At 39.1% G+C, this 18887-nt stretch overlaps 1 protein-coding gene across 1 annotated transcript in view; it reads right to left on the bottom strand.

Moving 5' to 3' along the window:
• UST (uronyl 2-sulfotransferase) overlaps positions 1 to 18887 on the bottom strand; it is a 151193-nt gene that overhangs the window by 70534 nt on the left and 61772 nt on the right. The window contains exons 3-4 of the mRNA XM_063390366.1: positions 8526 to 8681; positions 1411 to 1490 (exon numbers count right to left, since the gene is read on the bottom strand). Coding sequence (XP_063246436.1) covers positions 1411 to 1490; positions 8526 to 8681 — 236 coding nt within the window. The remainder of the gene's footprint in view (positions 1 to 1410; positions 1491 to 8525; positions 8682 to 18887) is intronic.

Raw genomic sequence — 18887 nt, 5'->3', positions numbered from 1 at the left:
GTAGATACATCATGTATACACTACAGAAGTAACACGATACCTTCGTGGCATGGATGTACCATAGGTACAGAAAATGGAATCCATAGGGAGGAGCAAGAGGTTATGACTGTTGATCTTTTTCTCTCATACCTAACGTTGAGTACCATCTCTGAAAAAATCAGTCTAATCAGGAAACATCCCTTGGACCCTCACATGTGGCTACTCTTTTGAACTTGCAGTTTGGAAGAGGAAGGAGATTATTTACCAAAAGTGTGAAGTCCTAATGATTTTTATTTTTTAAAAGTAATACATTAGAAATTGAACTCTCAAGGAATCAAAAGAGAGAACACAGAAGATCAAAATTTTGTTTAACTCTTCCTGTTTCCATGTAAAAAAATCATGCCCATAGTTAAGTTCTATATCAAGTGAATTTCCAATTGCTCAAAATATTTTATTTTCTAAGAAAACAAAACTAAACACAACCCCCGCAATTTTATAATTTCTTACTACACTATCCACAGAGGCTTGATGCCATGCACTCACATGACCATGCAAACAAAATGCTGTGTATTTAGGCAAGCTCTTGCAAAGATCTGCAGTACATTCATAATTCTACAGAATTTTAAAAAATATAAATGCAAGGAATCCAATCTGGTGGCACAGATAGCATGGTTCCTGAATATCATTTCCAGATTAAATTCACAGCCTGGGCAATAACCATTTGCAGTCAGCTTTAACCTCTGTATCCTGGCTAAATGCTAACTGGCATCACTCATTCAAGTCCTTCCAAAAATTCCTTAGAAGTTTCATCCAAATTCAATTTTCTTCACATTCCGTGCTATAAAAGTCTCTAGAGTCTTGCTGCATACTTTTAAATATCTGCCAGAAGAAACTGCACTCCCATGATACAGAGTGTAATCTGTTTGCATGGTTTAAAAATACTTCCCGAGCCTGTGGAATGGGGACTGTTCTGTCAGAACAAAACTAAATTGGTTATATTGGTGAAGAGTCATTCCAGGCACAAAATTAATGAACTCACTGCAGTTTTCAATCTCCTTTTAGTGTCTGGCTACACAGAGATGAAATGTTAACAGAAATGTTCTGCTACTTTTAAAGCACAAGTGCACAGTTGAAAGACCTAAGTCACCATCTCTTGCATGTTGACTGGAAACATTGTAAATCACAATCATCTCAAGAAGCAAAAGCATATAATAACATCCTGGGTTTTCACAAACATATTGTACATAATTATGCTAGAGAAAAGTGAGTGTGGGGGGAAAAAACCCAACAACTTTGGAATGTGAATTCTAGTTCCAGAAGAAAGGGAAAAAAGTACATGGTATTGTTTAGGAGTGAAAGAGGGAAAATGTTTTATGTATTACAATTAATAGAAATCAATGAAAAATATTTTTCACCAAAAAAATGCCTTACCTTGAAAAGTTGAGGAAATGAACATGTCTAGTGAATAAATAGGGCTGCTCAGCAGTGCTTATGTTTTTAATCAATTCCATCTAAAAAGAATTAAGAAATCAAATGTTCCATGTTACATCAATGCACAATTTGAGAAAAACATAAAACGTTCAAACAACATATGATATAATTTTCAAGTCTAAATTACTCAGGACCTCCTTCCCCACTATCCCTCCCAAACACTGTCATCAAGATAGCATGATGAATATTTTATGTCTAAGCAACAAACGTTGAGCTGCAAACACCATTCTGCTACCATGGAGCTTATGTACTTCCAATACTTCAGAAGCGGGTATCAGTTTAAAGAAAGGCATAAACTAAAGGAAAAATCTAAACTCTTTCTAAATCTGCAAGAGCTTTCCAAATGGCAGCTGCCCTCTGAAGACACTAGCTCTATTCACTCTCATGCCAAAAATGTAAAATGTCTGAAACTGTAACAGAAAGCAGGAGCTGAGCCAATGGCCATTTCGGTGTAACAATAAACGCTGCCAGCACAGCCAAGACACCAACTGATTTGCTCATTTAAATACAGAAATCAGGACTCGCAATTCCTCTTCCTATTACAACAAATTAGGAGTACAAACTAAATGGGCACTTTTAGAAAGATGATGCTAAATTCCAGTTCAGGTCTATTCACACAATGTTGATTTAAAAAAAAAATAAATAATAATTTGATTTTCAGACCATTAAAATAGAATAATGTAAACAACACCACGGATATGATAATCTATTTTGTGTAAGCTGAGCTCTAGCTATGATTTACAGGAGACTGGAAGTCTCTAGTGAAACATCATGCTAGGGAGTCAATGTTTCAGTTAATTTTGCTTCCTTCTTATTCATTTCCTAAGATTTATTTTCTAATTTTCTGTTCTGGGTTCAAACGCAGGCTGTGTTAAGGACACTGAACACAAATGCACTTGAAATGACAGTTTATTGATTTTACAAACTGGGTAGTAGAAAGCAATTCCTACATTGGGGGTGAAAAAAAAAAAAAGTAAGTCCGTGAATGTTCTGACTTGAATCATATTAATTTATGTACTAAATTTAAACAACGTTAAGGAGACATGAATTAAAAAATGTATTTTTTGAAACTTGAATGCTATGGTTGACATTGATAAAATAAGCAAAAACATGAAGTCCTGTCTGTTGTGAGGTCAACATAAAGTGACTGGTAAGTGTGGAGTTACTAGCAGCAAAAGGAGAGTGGTAAAAAATTCTGCCCATGCCATAGCAATACCAAACCACACTTAAAAGACAGCAGTTGCCAGATCTTTTCCCTTTCTAATGTCCAGTTTCAATAGACTGATATTCTGCAATGTATTTTACAATGTGTGTCACGTCTTACTGCTTCTTATCCACCTTGCATCCTCCACTTTTTCCCAGCACACATACCCTGCCCTCTTCCTTCAGCCAACACAAGCTACAGCCATTTAACTGCCAGGAATGAATAAAGAAGTGCACACACTTACAGACTTTCTTTACTTTCCCTCTGTCTTCAACAACTCTATACACAGACATGTATGATGACCACAGAAGCAAACAGTTCAGCCTGTCCACCTTTTCAGGATGGACCTTTTCCTGCCCAACTACTTTGAGTACCTCAAGGTATATTAGGTACTGACCTTATACATCACAACATATGCATTTGAGAAAGCATAGCAAGATATGTTACATCTGAAAAAGGCTGTAAACTCAAATAAATGGAACGTAAGGCAAGATTACCAAAAGAAAGACAGTATGCAGGAAAAAGAGAAACAAGAGAATATGGAGAAAAGATGTGCAATTTAAAAAAAAATTAAAAAGAAATTTTAAAAAAGAGTCAGGAAGGGAACAGCATCCCTTCCTTAGTCATATATTGAGTCTGTGCTTGACTGAAGCACAAACAGGTCTTTGCACAGCTTCTTCAGTACAATATAAATGCATTGGGCAAGAAATTGATAAACCTGAAGTGCAAACCTTGTCCAGATCAGAATTAGAATGCCCAGGAAGCTTTGCAATACTAAGCACAAAGGAAGTGAGTACTGTTTTTTCATGTTCTGAAGAGACAAAGGCTTTCCTAGCAAACCAACATGTCAACATTTCCTTAGAACTGGTAACTCACTCAGCCACAAAATTATATTCTTCATTCACCTTGCAGAATCAAACAATAGAAGGCCCTGGAGCCTGTGTGTCAGATGTCTCAATTGAATTCTGTGGTGGTCAACCCACGACAGTTTTTTTTGTTGTTGTTGTTTTACTGAGGCAAGTTACAGAGAAGTGAAATTCTCAGAACTTTATGAAATCCTATGTTATATTTTGCATTTTACTTGTGTTGTTCTATCTGCATGAAGTAAGGAAGGAAGATGGCAGAAGGAAGTTACAGAAGATCTGGTACAAAAACTCTGTTCATGCCCCCATGGTCATGACTGTAATTCTTTCCTGGAACAAATGAAAAAAACCTTACTAGAATATAAATATGGAGATATAAAGATACTATACCCATACAAAGTAATCCCACTAACTCTAAAACCACAGGTGGCTCTAGTAGAACACTGCAAAATAAACTTAGCTGGGGGTGTATGTGAGTGTTACAAAGCCCCACGTGAGCTTCCCTTGGCTCCCAGGGCTGGCCCCAGTTCGCTATCAGGAAGCAGATTCCCATCCCAGCACTGCCACGTTTGTCACTCCGTTCCACCTGATGTCAGTGTCACATGAACCTGCTGCTGGACAAGCACAGGCACTTCAGCCTCAGGAGCAAAGGGAGGCTGGAAAGATGCATACAGTGCAGAACAGCATCTGGCTCCTGGCTTTTTTTTTCATCTCTTGCTACAAACTCAATCTCTTGAGCCAAGACAACAGCTTGCTCCAAAGCAGAAACAGAATTTTGTTTTGATCTGGAGTACCTTCATATTTAGACACTTAATGATCAACTGGACTTGTAAGCAGATGTGGATAAAGCTACAATGTGCATAAGAACAAACAACAAAATCCATTCTTCTAAAAACCCTGCCAAAAGGGTAAGTAAGGCTCAACTGAAATGACACACAGATGTCAGGAGGGAAAAATAAGTAACTGTAATGGCCCATGGCCATTACATGCAAATTGTGGCCATATTTCCCATGGGCCTCTCCCTCTCTCATCATGCTATCCTGAACTGATTTAGGTCTAATGACCCAAATGTATTGCTCAGAAAAACAGTGATCCCTCCCTCCTTCTAAGATTATGTCAAAGAGAAAAAAAAAACAAAAAGAAAACTTGTCAGTGTCTCGAGAAGAGTACGTTGGGTTGGTTGGTTTTTGGTTGTTAGATTTTGTATGTTTGTTTCTATAAGATTAAACAAGAAAGAAAGACAATAAAATATAGAGGACCCACAGAGAGCAACAGTGAGCAGAGGATGAGGGCTGAAGAAAACAAGTACTTTTGGATGGAATAAATGATGAAGGAGAATGATATGCAATTACAGATGATCCTATCGTTCTAAGTTTGAGAAGAAATAAAAAGGTACAAGCAGCAGAAGATAAACAACCCTGGCAAACTCTGTTAGGGAAGAAATCAGTCATAACACATCCATGGTTGGAGGGAGAAGCTGTAGAAATATTTGGAGAAATACAAAAGGAGCATCTACCTGCTAGGATTAGGGCCCATAAAGAGCTATTTCTCTCTCTCACTGCTGCCCAGAGTTCTCCTACGGGAATTAGGCAGCTTCAGTGAAAAATTGCTGAAAAACACACTAATTTGCTCTTGAAATTAACTTGCAATGGGCTGGTGCTGCATTGCAAATAACGCTCCAGCAGATGGCACCGTGAAGTGACTCCAGGAAGGCTGGATGGGGCCGTTCCTGAGAGGAGAGAAACGTGGGGGACAGCATTGATCCTGCACAAAAACTCAACTCTGGCCTTCGAAACACGCCACCCTTCTCTCTTCTGGAGATGGCTAGTCCAGTGCTAACCACTCAGAGCAGCCCTGCTTTGTTTGAGGTTTGTAAGAAGCAAATTCTATTGGGAACAGAAAGAAATAATCAGATAACAATCCCACCCAAACAACAGCCAAAATGTTACTATTTTTTTCAAGACGCTGTATTTAGCGTGAGAATCTGAGGTCAAAATGTATAAAAATGGGAGGTAAAATGTGATGCAACTGGGATTTGCCAAGTGCTGTCTTGCTGGATCACACGATGGTCTCCACTAATATTGACACGAAAAAGACAAAAAAATATCTCTGTATCTATCGTTCTTGTGAGCCCTTTACGTTCTTCCACTGCTTTCAGTCTCAACTGAAGGCATGCAGGGCTCAGGAGGCACAAGTACCTACAAGAATTTTAGTATATCACTTTCATCTCAGTACTCATTTCCATAAACAACTCACAACTCCCAGGAATGAGACTAGATCTTCATTTTCAGCTCTCCAAAGCTTGGAATGGTTTCAAGAATTCCTTCACCTCCCCAAGCTGGTATGACCAATTTTCTGTCTTTAAAAGCATTTAAGAAAAATTAGTGATGGATTTTTAGTGCGTTGAGCTGGAATTGCATATAAAGTTGGCTGCATAGCCGTAATGATGGGTGGTAGAAGGAAACAATTTGAGGGCAAACTACCAATTACTCTTGTATGTGACTGACATTTCTATATCTATAAGCACACTCACTCTTACTTCCCTGAATGCAAAAAAATGGAAGTGAAAGACAAAGTCAGGGTAGGGGAAGACTTCATTTTGCAACTGTTTGAGTGGCATTTTAAAGCCACATCAATTAGATTAATATTATGTGTTATTTCCTGCATTTAATTTACTTGAAAATATTATAGCAAATGGCAAGGCATATATTAATACATCTGTTTCCAGAACTCACTCCCTTATGCCCACAGATGTTCAAAGGCTGCACTTCTAATTGCTGGCAGACACACATAATTAGGGAAATTTTCTTAGTAGGAAGGAGACTGGAAAAGGCAATGAGGATATGGATTCCAATTATGTGCAATCCCCAGAGTCATTAAAAACACCTACATGCTAAACTTTATTTAACAACAGCAGACTGCATAAGCCAAACATTTACAGAAAAGTCTTGGCTGGATCAGGGCTTTAACCAAATACAGGACAGAAAAATGACAGAAGGAAGAGAGACATTATCTCAAGTGAGAAGCCCATGCTCATGCTGGAATCCTACAGCCCAGCTCTTTTTTCTTGTTCCAATGCCTGGAGCCTGAGATCATTCATTGCCTTAACTTCCTCTTGTGTACACCACATAAAAGGTGGAAAATGTAATTTATTTTTTCATATTCTGCTCTTAAAAATTGAGAAGACAAGTAAAAATGCCCTGAACAACAGAACAGTTACTGTCTCCAAGTATGTTTTCTGGTGATCAAAAGCACTCTTCAGCAAAAGTACTCCTTAAATGATGAGCCTATTGTAACTATGGAAATAAACCGTAAATGAAAATAAAGAGACTCCATTTATGGCAGGGCAATCCATAGAGTAAATCATGAGGTCTGTAACAACACTTCCAGCACATTTGTCATCTAGTAACTCAACTGCTTAGGGAGTGCAAAAGGTAATGCAGATAATTATCTGTCAGTGTCTTGGTTGCATCAAAAGAAAGTCTGGGCCTCTTTGGAATCTCTACATGCTGGACTAAAGCACAGAAGACTGTGAAGAAGTGATCTCATATCACGTTTTAACAAAGGAAAATCCACCTACCAAAGCAAGACAGAAGAGAACTGAAAGGAGGAAGCTGATCATGCTGAAAGCTGGTGATTACTAACACCTAAAAGATTTTTGGGATTTATGGTATGTCCCCCCAATCAGCAATGAAAACTGATCAAAGATACAAATAAAACCCAAACAGGCCAAAACAAAAGCAGTCCTACCCAGAGAAATCCCATATTCCAGCAGAATATTTGGGCTGGTGTGGCAGCCACCTCTGGTGGACCCCACCTCTGGCTGAACTTGACAGTCAGCTGCAGTGGGACCCCAATGGACACCTTGAACAGGAGGAAGGCGGGATCTGCAGGAGCAATATCAACTCCTAGATTTTCATTTGGAATGAACTGCTGCATCTAAAACAACAAACTTGTGCTCATCTACAGGCTGCAAGTAAATGACCCCCAATCACAGCACAATGTCACTGGCAGGCTCATATCCATATTTTGATCATTGCACACATCCTTTTGTGGTTTGAAGGCTGCTATTTCTAGCAGTGACACAGGCAGCAATTGAAGCCTTTACCTGATCTGTAGCTCAAAATAGCAGCAGTGGGCAACATGTGCAGCATCCGTCTACAGACATGTGCTTCGAGTCTGAGGTTTTCCTGCACTACCTGTGTCACTCTACCAACAGAAGTGATACTTACAGTGGCTACCTGCGTACCCTGAAGAGAAGAATATTTAAATAACTGGATCTTTCATAGAAACAAAGCTGCAAAAACAACCCTTTCACAACTTTAAGGGAACATGAAAAAGGATGCCTGAGTAAAGAGGGGTCATGTGGCATTTTCACTTCCCTCACTGCGGGTTGTATAAGAAACATGAAAAAGACAGATAAGCAAGAAGTTGAGATAGGATCAAGGACATGTCATATTACAGCAACATGGGTTAGCATGGCCCTGGGAAACAACATTTTGAAGCAAGTGATTACTAGAAGTGAATTAATAAAGTCACCAAAAAGACCCTTTTGACTATTATTTACTCCAGCTCTGTTTAAGACCCAAGCTAGGTCTGAATAAGCTGTTCTGGTTATACGATAAATGGCTGTGCCCTGCAGATACATTAATACATGTCCCAGATGCTGCTTGCACTTAACTCACTGCACTAACCTCTCTTGCCTTGCTGGTAGTCTAACTGCTGTGCTGACTAAATTCAAGAGGTATCTCACTGGAAGTTAGTTTTTCTGGTTAGCTGCCACATCATGTTGCTCGTGGCTCTGCCACACATTTCTCTTACTAAGTAAAGTCACTCAGAGAATGATGAATTCTGCATGATTACTCAGGACAAAGTAGCAATATATCTTTTCAGTAGGATTATCTGCTGGCATATGCTTTTGTTTCTCAGTTTTGTACAAGCAGTAAGAAAACAGGATCTAAGATGAGCAGTAACTCTTAGTAACTTACCTGTTCATTTTTCGTCAGTCTTGTTTTGTTATGTATGTCAGATGTAACCAGGTTGAATCCATGTTTCTCTGATAAAATTCTCAAAAGCAAAACCACAGTTCGACTCCCACACTTTCCGACTCTGTTGTAGACCACTTGACTGGGGAAAGGAAGTACCTAAACAAAGATTGAAAGAAATGGAGTCAGTATATTGATATTTTTGTTTCTGTGTACCTCTGAATCACACATTTTTACCTTAAACCAACAGACATGTAGAGGAGAATTTTTAGGGCACTGCCCAGGTCAGAAGCATTCACTTGCTCTAGCAAGGTAGAAACTCTTCAGAAGAGAAACAGCATGGCTCAGGGAGGTAGCAAGGTGAGATTTCCCCCTTGCAATGAAGTTAAATATAATAGAGTGGCAACTACTCCAGAAATACTATGTAACTGTTGGTAATGATCTTGAGTTTACTGCTTGTAATCTCAATGCAAATAGTAATCTTCAGTCGACTACCTCCCATAAAAAGAATTAAAAGGAGTGAATTTGCACTATGTTTGGCAACTCAAAATCAAGCTGACATAATGCAGGAGGAATGAATGCTTGAATTGCAAAACTTCAGCTTAAAAAGAAACAAAAGAAACCAAACAACAACCAGAGAGCACAGAGCAAAAATTAAACAACTCTTCTAATTTCAAATATAAACATGAATCTTTCAAACAGACTCAGAGAACACATCATGCCACAGGCCAAGGATCTATGTGCAAAATAATCAACACAGGACCACAGGGGGCCTGAGGCCAACTGGCACAGTCTGATCATCTCTGTACAGGTAATGCTCATTAAATATTAAAATAGAACAGCCACATCCAACCTGGTCACTGTGAATGGTGTCCAGTCCACACTAACTCTTGCACCCTGCTCTCCTCCCCAGGAAACCAGAACAAGCGAGAAGTAATTCAGTGTCTCACAATACGACAGATGCAGCCTTACTTTGTTCCTGGATGATGTCCACGGGCTATTGTTTGAGCAAAAGGCATTCTGAAGTCACACTACTGCACTAGACAAGTATTTGCTGTATAGCATATAGCAGCATGTGATAACATAGGCCCAGAGGAAACTGTTTCCAAGCCTTTAAATTGGCTAACAAGAGCCAGGAGCTCACAGTTTCACTCAGAGTGGCAAATATACAGCACTCAAGGAAAGATCATTTTTCTAGTAAGACAATGGCACAAACTGAGTGCCTGTACCCAGTTCCTGGGTCTGGCCTGCACCTTGGTTCCAGGCAACCTGTGTTCAGCACAAGGAAGGGCCAAAGTGATGGTGTGTCTCAACATACAGTTGCTCCTGCAATCATGTTCTCCCAGCAGAAGGATTTCTAACATAAAAGCAGTCAGATGAGGCACATGGCACTTTTCAGGGCAGAGTACTTCTTCAATGCATTTGAACTGCAAATAGATCTTCACTGGGGAAGGAAAATGATTTGCCAGGAAACTTTTCAGACTACTTTCAAAGAGAACTGCCAACTAGAAAGAAAAAAAAGGGAAAAAAATCTGTATTCCATTATATTCAATGGGAACTTACTGGCACTTTGCTCTCAGTGTTACACTTCATGACCAAATGAACATTACTGCTGTTACTGGTTGCAATGTTTAGGATATCCTGCACTGCAACCTAAATGTGGAAGGCATTTTTCCCCAAATTACCTTGGGAAGGAGCAGGTATTGGGTGATCATGGCCTCAGTTAAACTTTCCAAGTTGCAGGACATGGCATCTGCTGATTCAGCAAGCAAAGAAGAGCCTCTCAAGGACCATACAAACCCCACACAACACACTAAGTCTTATTTTGTAACATTTTTATAGGATTTTCTATGAGAAACATAGTCCCCCTATTTCTTTATTCACCTTTTGTTCAGAAGCCTTGCTTCCTGTGAAATGCAAAATCTCAGGCTCAATTATTAGAAAACTCCAAAGGTGAAGAGTTTAACATCTCTGTGCTACAGCTGTAGCTAAACTTTCCCAAACCTGATGTTAATGGTGCCTGAAAGGTTAACATTTGAACACATTTTATTATGCTGATTATCACACCATAATGAAAAAGAAGACCTATTCTGGATTGTCCCCTTTTTGGTTCATTTCTTTGTATAAAAAACACTAGCATCACTACTTGTCACAGCCCTGCTGCACATCACTGCCACTTGTGGATTGTGAATTACTCTTCTGCTCAGACACATGCTTTTGGAATACTTTGTTGTGTAAGTAGGTGCAAGCCTTCAAAAGAAATGCTTAGTAGATACTGACAAGTGTCAGTGAAGGAGCAAGGGCAACATGTTTGCCTAGCATCCCAGAAATAAGATGAATGATGAGACTTCATAGAGTTATGTAAATAAAATGCTTCATAATTATTAACTGCTTTGATTTTCCTAGTGGTTTGAACTGGGGAAGATAGTGAGCAAAATTTTTTCTTTATTGGTACTTCAGCCAACTACAATTTTACTGCATACAGATTACACTTAAATTCTAATTAAATCCTTAATTGGATTATCCAGTAACTTTGGGTGAATCTTATACTTCTTTAAAAACTAGATCAAATTAAAAGAGGCCTTTGTAAATTCTCTATTTTAAGTGCAAGCAACTTTGTCAGCTTGAAAAAATGACAGCAGTTACCGAGTTTGGTCAGTTCTCACATTTGTTTCTGAAACTCACCTTCCTAGGTAGTGCAGTTCTGTTCTGCACACAACATACAGTTGTGTGGTACCATGGTAACCTCCCAAAAGAAACCACGTTAAATACTCACTGCAGAAAAAGGAACCTGAAATCAAGGACTATTATTTTCAGACACCTGTTTAGCTCAAAGGAGACCAATGTATCAATGCCTTGTTTCAGTACACAGTGAATGCACTTAGGTCTAATCACACAAGATTAAAGATAAACACTACAGCTCAAAGCTCACGTCAGAAGAACAATCATGAGTGGTAACCAAAACTTCCCTTGCAGCACTGCTGAGTGTGGTTGGCTTTCAGGGTGCACTCCTGAAGCTGTGCTCATGTTTTGTCCATTTACGTCACCATTGCACTTACCACACCCAAATGCCCCAAAGGGTGTGGCCAGTGCACAAAGCCATGCAGTACACAGGCTTTTGGTGTACAAGCAAGTATTTGTTTAATGTGACCAGTTCCCTTAGGATGCTGCAAATCTGCATTCTGCATTTAGAAAATGTCAAAGATATTTCTGAGGAGAACACCCCTTCCAGAAACATGAATTTGTATCAGGCAAAACTAAAAATGCAAGAAATGGAAAACTTCACCAGAGAGGAACTTTCTTTTCTCCCTCATGATATTCACAAGACACTCAGACAACACAAGAGATGGTGACAGAGAAGGAACTTGAAAAGAAGGCTCCTATTGTATTAGCAGAAACAAGGTAAAACCAGCAGTTGGATGTTTACAAAATGCTAACTGGATTACATTTTATTATTACTGTCTACCTAAGAGTAGGTATCATGTAGACTGACTAACAGCTGAGATGGTGCTCTGGCAACTTGATATTCATGTAACAATATACACAACTGCAAAATAATTGCAGAGTGACTTTATTGAGCTCTGCATCAAAGCCCAGAGGTAATATAAACAACTCAAACATATAATTCACTTTGGAGTTACATGAATTAGCACTTACAGCCATAAAAAAGTAAAACCCACAGTATAATTACAACACCTTTCTCCAAGGGTTTGAAAAGTTATATGACAATTTACTTGTCAGTTCAAACAAGTTTTTTTTCTTTTGTTCCATAGTTAAAGAAAATGTCAAAAACCATTGTGAAATGAAATCAAGGAGAAAAAGCAAGTTTAATCCCAAATGAACTTGCATTACAGAAAATGACTGTCAAGTACCTCTGCAGAGAGGTCTGCCAGTCTCAGAAAGGGAGCCATTTAACAGATAACCTGATAAAAGCCCAGGCTTTCATCTTCGGTGGGGGCTTTTTCTACAGAAAAATCTTTGCACCATTAAAAAAAAAATTAGGCTAGATAATTACTTGCAGTGTCAGTGATGCAGGGATTCTCTCACAGGCATAAATCCTTCCGCTTTTAATGAGACAAATCCAGTACAATTTTGCCCATTTGCCAAAAATCTCCCAATCTAAGTACAAGCTGCCCAGGTGTCATTCTCTGACTCATGTCAGAGAGAGGTGTTTTCAGACAGCAATCCATTATATTCACACCTTCTGCAAGGAAGTGACCCATGTCCCTACACACAAGTAGGGCCAGAAGTGGATGCCAGACCTGGCTTCTCCTTTCTGTGCAGGCACTAACCTGTGGTCAGGCAGTGCTCCATGTTTATCAGGTGAATAAGGCAAATCAACACAGAAAGTACTGATAAGATTGTGGAAACAATGAAACATTTGCAGGCATATCCTTATAGAGCATCACACCTTCCCAGTCTAACCTCTTCATTTTGTCTTCCTGTTCAACTGAGACAGAATTATAAGAATTTTAAAAATGGCATAATTGGTCAAAGGAATGGACAATTTGACTCATGAGAGGAGAATGATACTTATAAGGTAACTACAAACCTGAGAGCTGTCATCAGTCCAGCTCTCTCCTGTGTCTCTCTCCTTTCTCCAGTGTCCCCAACAATTATATATGGCATGTTAGAAGGCACATTCTTCCACGCTGCCTGAGGAATTTCTTACAAAACTTGCTCCAGAATTTCGTAACCCACCATGCATTTAATTTTTATTTAATCTTCTACCATTTCCAGAGAATATCTATTCACACATTGTGAGTTTCATGAAGACAGATCAGATAATTCAGTGACCAGCTTTGAGGTCTTAGATACATTGGATGTTCTTTTTAACTGAAGTTTTTCACAAACCTGCCATGGTCTTCAAAGACAAACTCAAAGGCCACTAAGAGATAGCCTCCCAAAATTAAGTTCAGAAATTGCTGCTCAAAAAATCTCGATCCAAACAAGTATCAACTTGATTGTAACAAGTTTTAAAGCAGTCACAACGAAAAGTTGCTAACACAAAGTTATGTCAGCAGAAAACATGACTGAAGAATGAACACGGGAGTCAACAAAAAAAATTACAAACTAGAATCCTCCTTCCCCATCTAAACCACACCAGTTCCAGTTATATAAATGTTCACCTGTAGAGTGTGGTGTTGCTAGACAGAGACAAGCTTTTTGAATTAATCAAATCTAAAGCAGACCAGACAGCATGGTCATCTCTATTGGGTCAGTGAAAATACACCAGAAACCACAAGAAAAGGTAAGGATGAGATTTGTTTGTTTTCAAAGTTTAAATGCCATATCACTGCAGCGGAGCATTGAAAATAAGGCAGAGGAAGAAACAGAGTATTCTTCTGTTGCATTTTCATTAAAGAACTAATTTAATTGAAATTGACTTCCTCCCCCACCACCACAAACAATGCATTTCATCTGTTAGACAGATGACATATTTGGAAGACTAAGTTAAAATGTCTTCTCTAATGGTTCAACATCCTTAAGTACCAAGCTAAATTGAAAACATAAGCATGGAGCACAAGCTGCAAAAGGAAACTTGGTTGTAGACAGTCCTCGAATTTATTAAGACTGAAGAAAAGCATTACTATGAAGTGTCTGCCAAAGCCTCTGGTCCCTGATGTGTCCCACAAGACAGATCTGTAAAGCCAAAATCAAAACTTACAGTAATTTTTTTGTGAAGAAGCACTGCATGCTTACAAATCTAAAAAGATCTGAGTTCAAAGCATAGTAAAGTATCCCCATTAAGTCTCAGATCAGGCCCTATTACAAGATACTGGGGCTATGGAAACAATAATAACATCAATAATAACCTGGGAGAATTACAAAGAAAAGTCAAAGATCCAGTTTGTAATGTTCAACATTTTGGATGCATCCTGTCAACACATTTAGGTTCGCTCATCTTACACCTTAGCCCTGATTTACTTGTCTACAACATCAGGCAGCAGCCCAACAAAACCTCTGTGCCTCCAATCTGCTGCACAAGGCTCCCCTCACCACAGGGAGTGCACAACCAGGTTTATTTCAGACAGGTGAAGTTACAGCAACAGCAACATTCAAACTCGGCACACATACACCAAGCTGAACAGGTTGGCAGAGAGCAAATGCTCTGTTCACTCTGCACTTGCAGGTACTCACTGATATCAGGCAGCCTCTGGAGCTGGGAGCAGCACTCCTGGCTTCTATCACTTAGCAACACTCACTTGTACTTCAGTGATGGCAGCTCAGCTCCAGCTCTTTTCAGGGATGAAGCAGGGGAGAGGGCATCACCCTACCAAATGGATCATTGTTTGGGAAAGGGGTGCAGCCACCACCTCAAGATTAATCAAATCTTTTCCTATTGGCCTTCCTTAACATAGCATGCATTTCAATCTCTTCTTCATTCTTGCTTTCCTCTGTAATTTGCCACTTCTTCACCTCTTTTGGGACCAAATTCAGATATAATGCTGGATCTTCTCCCCCCGTGCCAAGGACAGTTGAACAGTTATTGTTCATGTCTTGCAGACATTTCTTTTTAATATATCTCAAGACAGAATTTAGAAGAATCAAAGCATATGATACTGTCACTACTATAGAGAAGGGTGCAGCACAAAGCTTATTGGTCTTTTTCTTCTTTATGCTACATGAGTGCATGCAGATTACAACAGAAAAAGAACTGGAAAACCCTTATTAGCTTTCTTATGAAAAGCAGTACATTTATCTCTTACTTTTTAAGTTAATCACATTGTGGAAGTTATCTTTCAGATATGCACATGTCTCCTAAGAAGATAAAGGTGATGAATTATCTAAGAACATGCTTCACTGCTACTGGTATTTGTTGAGAGAACTAGCATGAGTTCAGGTAGGTTAAGAATTTTAGTGTCACTTTAATTACCCCATTTTCCAGTAGAAGGTTTACCATGTAATGTCAAAAAACCCTTAAGCTGCAGAATTTGTGCAAGACTGATTTCAACTCTAGGGCAGCACCGCGTTGTATGTATCTTGGAACAGTAAAGTTTAAAAGTGCTGTTTTTGCTTCAGAGCCCAAGGTTTTGTACATTCTGTGATGTGCTCAGAACACACTGGCACAGTTATTCTCTGTTTAAGTAGCAAATCCTATCACATCCAAGCCACATGTTTATATTGGATACTTTTAAAATGAGAGATATTAAGTAACTAAGCCTGGTTTTAAAACTTTTTATAATACTTCACAGCACTGGCATTCCCTTAAGTAACCTCACTACCTTACAGTTGTTTCTATCCTTGCAATGCAATATTCACAAGTTCACCCTGGGAGCCAATAATACTGGATTTGAAGGTGATGAGTGGCAGACTGAATAATTTATTCCTCTTTATGCACTTGTCTTTCTTCACATTAAGGTTTAACTCTTTGGTAGCTACTGTGGTTGACTAGTGATTGGGCTGCAGCTAGTGCACCAACTCCATTTCACCACTGCCAAAGACCTGTCATGCTGCATTTCAGTTTGCCCTTTACTTTAGGCTCCCTTACAGTAACTCCACCTTCTGCTTTATAGAATCTAGGGTGCTTGTCCCTTCCACTGTACTTTGCACAGACACTTCATAAGTCAATCACAGCATGACATAAAGGTTGTTTATAGCCGTAAGTGGATTTTAATTTTGTCAAACAGGCCCGTTCTGCTGGACTGTAACCCACACCCTCATTATCGATGAGCATCTCTGAGGTGCTCTTGCTCTGCATGCTTGTAGGAACTCAAAGGGAGTTCCTTCACACCTCCTACAGGAAACAGATTCAAATCATGGCACGGTCTCTTTACCTGGAAGGAACAACACCAAGAAGCACCTACAGGGAGGACAATATGCTGCAAGCCAACTCTTCCAGTAGAACCAGAGCTCAGCAGAAATCACCGAAATGACTCAAAGGCCCAAGATACTTTCCCTTATAGACCTCAATCCATGTCACAAATGGATCTTGTGGTGAAGATGACACATCAGAGTCAGTAACAGAGGAGGCCCAGCATCAAGTGCTCTCATTTCACTCTTCTGCACTTGGAAATTATTAATCTGACTTGCTCAAAGGCAAACCAAACCTCGTTCCTGCTGACCAGGGCATAACTCCTTTCCATTTCAATGAAGGGAGCTTCTCCTTGCATCTACTGAAAACTCCCAGTAGTTCCAACCATAAAGGCCTCCACACTCCCCCAGGACACCAGGATTCTGTAGGTGCTGTCCTGAGATCTACCTTTTCATAAGCACACTTGCCCCACCATGATACCACTGTTCCCACACTGACTTCTTCAGCCCAGTCATGAAGCCCTGTCCTCTTCCCCTGATGTTTTGACTCTACTTTTGACCATGTGTAGGCATGTTCACGATCTCATATCTGATTAAAGCTCATGGCCCTTATCAGATTACTTCACTGCTACTTACAGTTTCCTAAACAAACTTTATCCTTCCCTTAAGTCTGACTAGAAGACCACCAGGACCTATCAGCTCATCTTCAAAACCATGAGGCTTTCAAAATTATACTAGAATTCTTATTTGGTGGTTGGTTTTTTCAGTTTTTTAAGACTTCCCAGCATCCTCAGTTTCAGACTTTCTTTTTTTCCTTCAAATATCAGAGCCAAGAAAATCCTTTCAGTTCAGGATTTAAGAATACCATTAACAAATATAAGACTGGTGTAGAAACCTGAGTGTTACTCAGGGGAGTCTCAAGGCTTAGTATGATTAACCAAAATAATTTGTCACTTCCAAAAGATAGTCCATCATGTCACTCCTAGGCAGAATGGCAGATATTTTGTTTTTCCACTGAAGGTTTAGGTCATCCAGACCCAGCTGCAATTGGATTTTGGTATTATAATCCAGCACTTCCTAATAAAAAGATAAAGAAGGTGGTTATGATTGAGTTGCCATGACCTTCTTGTATGCTATGCTACCTTATGAATACCTTCCTCTCAGGGAAAGAAGGAAAAGAAGAGAGGAATGTACTAGCTGAAATTTAAAACTGTAATCTCTAAGATATATTCACGAGCTGCATAATAATCTGCATACATTATTTGCAGGTGAACAAAGATCATCTCAGAATGGATTATGCCCTAAATTTCAGTGAAAGCACAGAGCTTTACTAGCTTCAGAAATGGTGACTATCCCTTGTGTATTTTTTTAGCTACAGTGTGTGACATAGAACAAAACCTGTATGTTGGAAATTTGGTGATATTTGGATTTTTCTGTTTTGGGTAACAGTGGGTAGGCTGCTGTGTCAACGCCAGAGGCAAACAAGATTCACCTTTAACCAAGCACACAGTGTGACAATTAAAGTACCAGTCAAAAGGCAAAATATTTTTCAAGCTTCTTTGAAATTAGATGAAAACTACATGTAGTAGTCACAAAACCTGCATTACCTGCTGTGTCTCTAAGTCTTTCAAAATTTAAAGGCTGCAAATGTCAGGCTTAGTAAAAATCCAGCTCACTACCCTTTAAATTTTGCAGGACATCAGCATGCATAGTATTCTTCACAGATTTATCTTCTTATGACAGGCAATCTGGCTTTAATTTCCCAAGTCTCTCTGTACTTCCATTTACAATCAGTCAGCCTCCCCATATCAACAACTTTCTGATATATTATAAACTGAAGGAGTATTAAAAAGTAAGTAATCATCTCTATTTTGATAAATCATGGGATTAAATGATTGTCTTATCCCTAAGATTCTTGAGCAATAAGTTAAAATGAAAAAAACAAATTAGTGCTCCAGTAAAATTCATATATTTTTATGATCCAATTTACACCTAACAGCAGATATTCAATTCTAGCTTTTGGATATATCCCCATACTATTATGGTGCTATACCATTTACCACCTGTTTCAGGATTGCAAAGATTTATGAATAACAGACAATGGGAAAATCCTCTGTAAAAAACAGATTTTTCTTCCCTTGAGATACTGTAATTTAGAAGGAATGAAAACACAGTTTTAAAAGAACATAAACCAATTATTCTCCAAATATTTTATGCTGTTTTAGCCAGAGTAGAGTTAATTTTCTTTATAGTGGCTATTATGTGGCTGTTTTGGATTTGTGCTGAACATGGCAGAAATGTAGAGATATTCTGTTATAATTTACAGATTTTTGTTATTGCCGAGCAGGCCTTAAACAGAGCCAAGGTCTTCTGTGCTTTTCTTTTGGCAAGTAGAGTGGGGGTGCCTGGGAAACTGGAAGGAAACACAGCTGGATAGCTGACCCCAACTGGGATATCCAAAAGGATGTTCCAGACCGTATGACATCATGCTGAATGTATAAAATGGGGAGAAGAAGGAGGAAGTGGGTTGTTTGGAGTGATGGGGTTTGTCTTCCTAAGTCGCTGTTACATGTGATGGGGCCCTGCTCTCCTGGAGATGGCTGAACACCT

Source organism: Prinia subflava, chromosome 2 (assembly GCF_021018805.1).
Source record: "Prinia subflava isolate CZ2003 ecotype Zambia chromosome 2, Cam_Psub_1.2, whole genome shotgun sequence".
Taxonomy (NCBI): Eukaryota; Metazoa; Chordata; class Aves; order Passeriformes; family Cisticolidae; genus Prinia; species Prinia subflava.
Note: the sequence above shows the minus strand (reverse complement) of the source record. Positions and strands in the feature narration are given on the sequence as shown.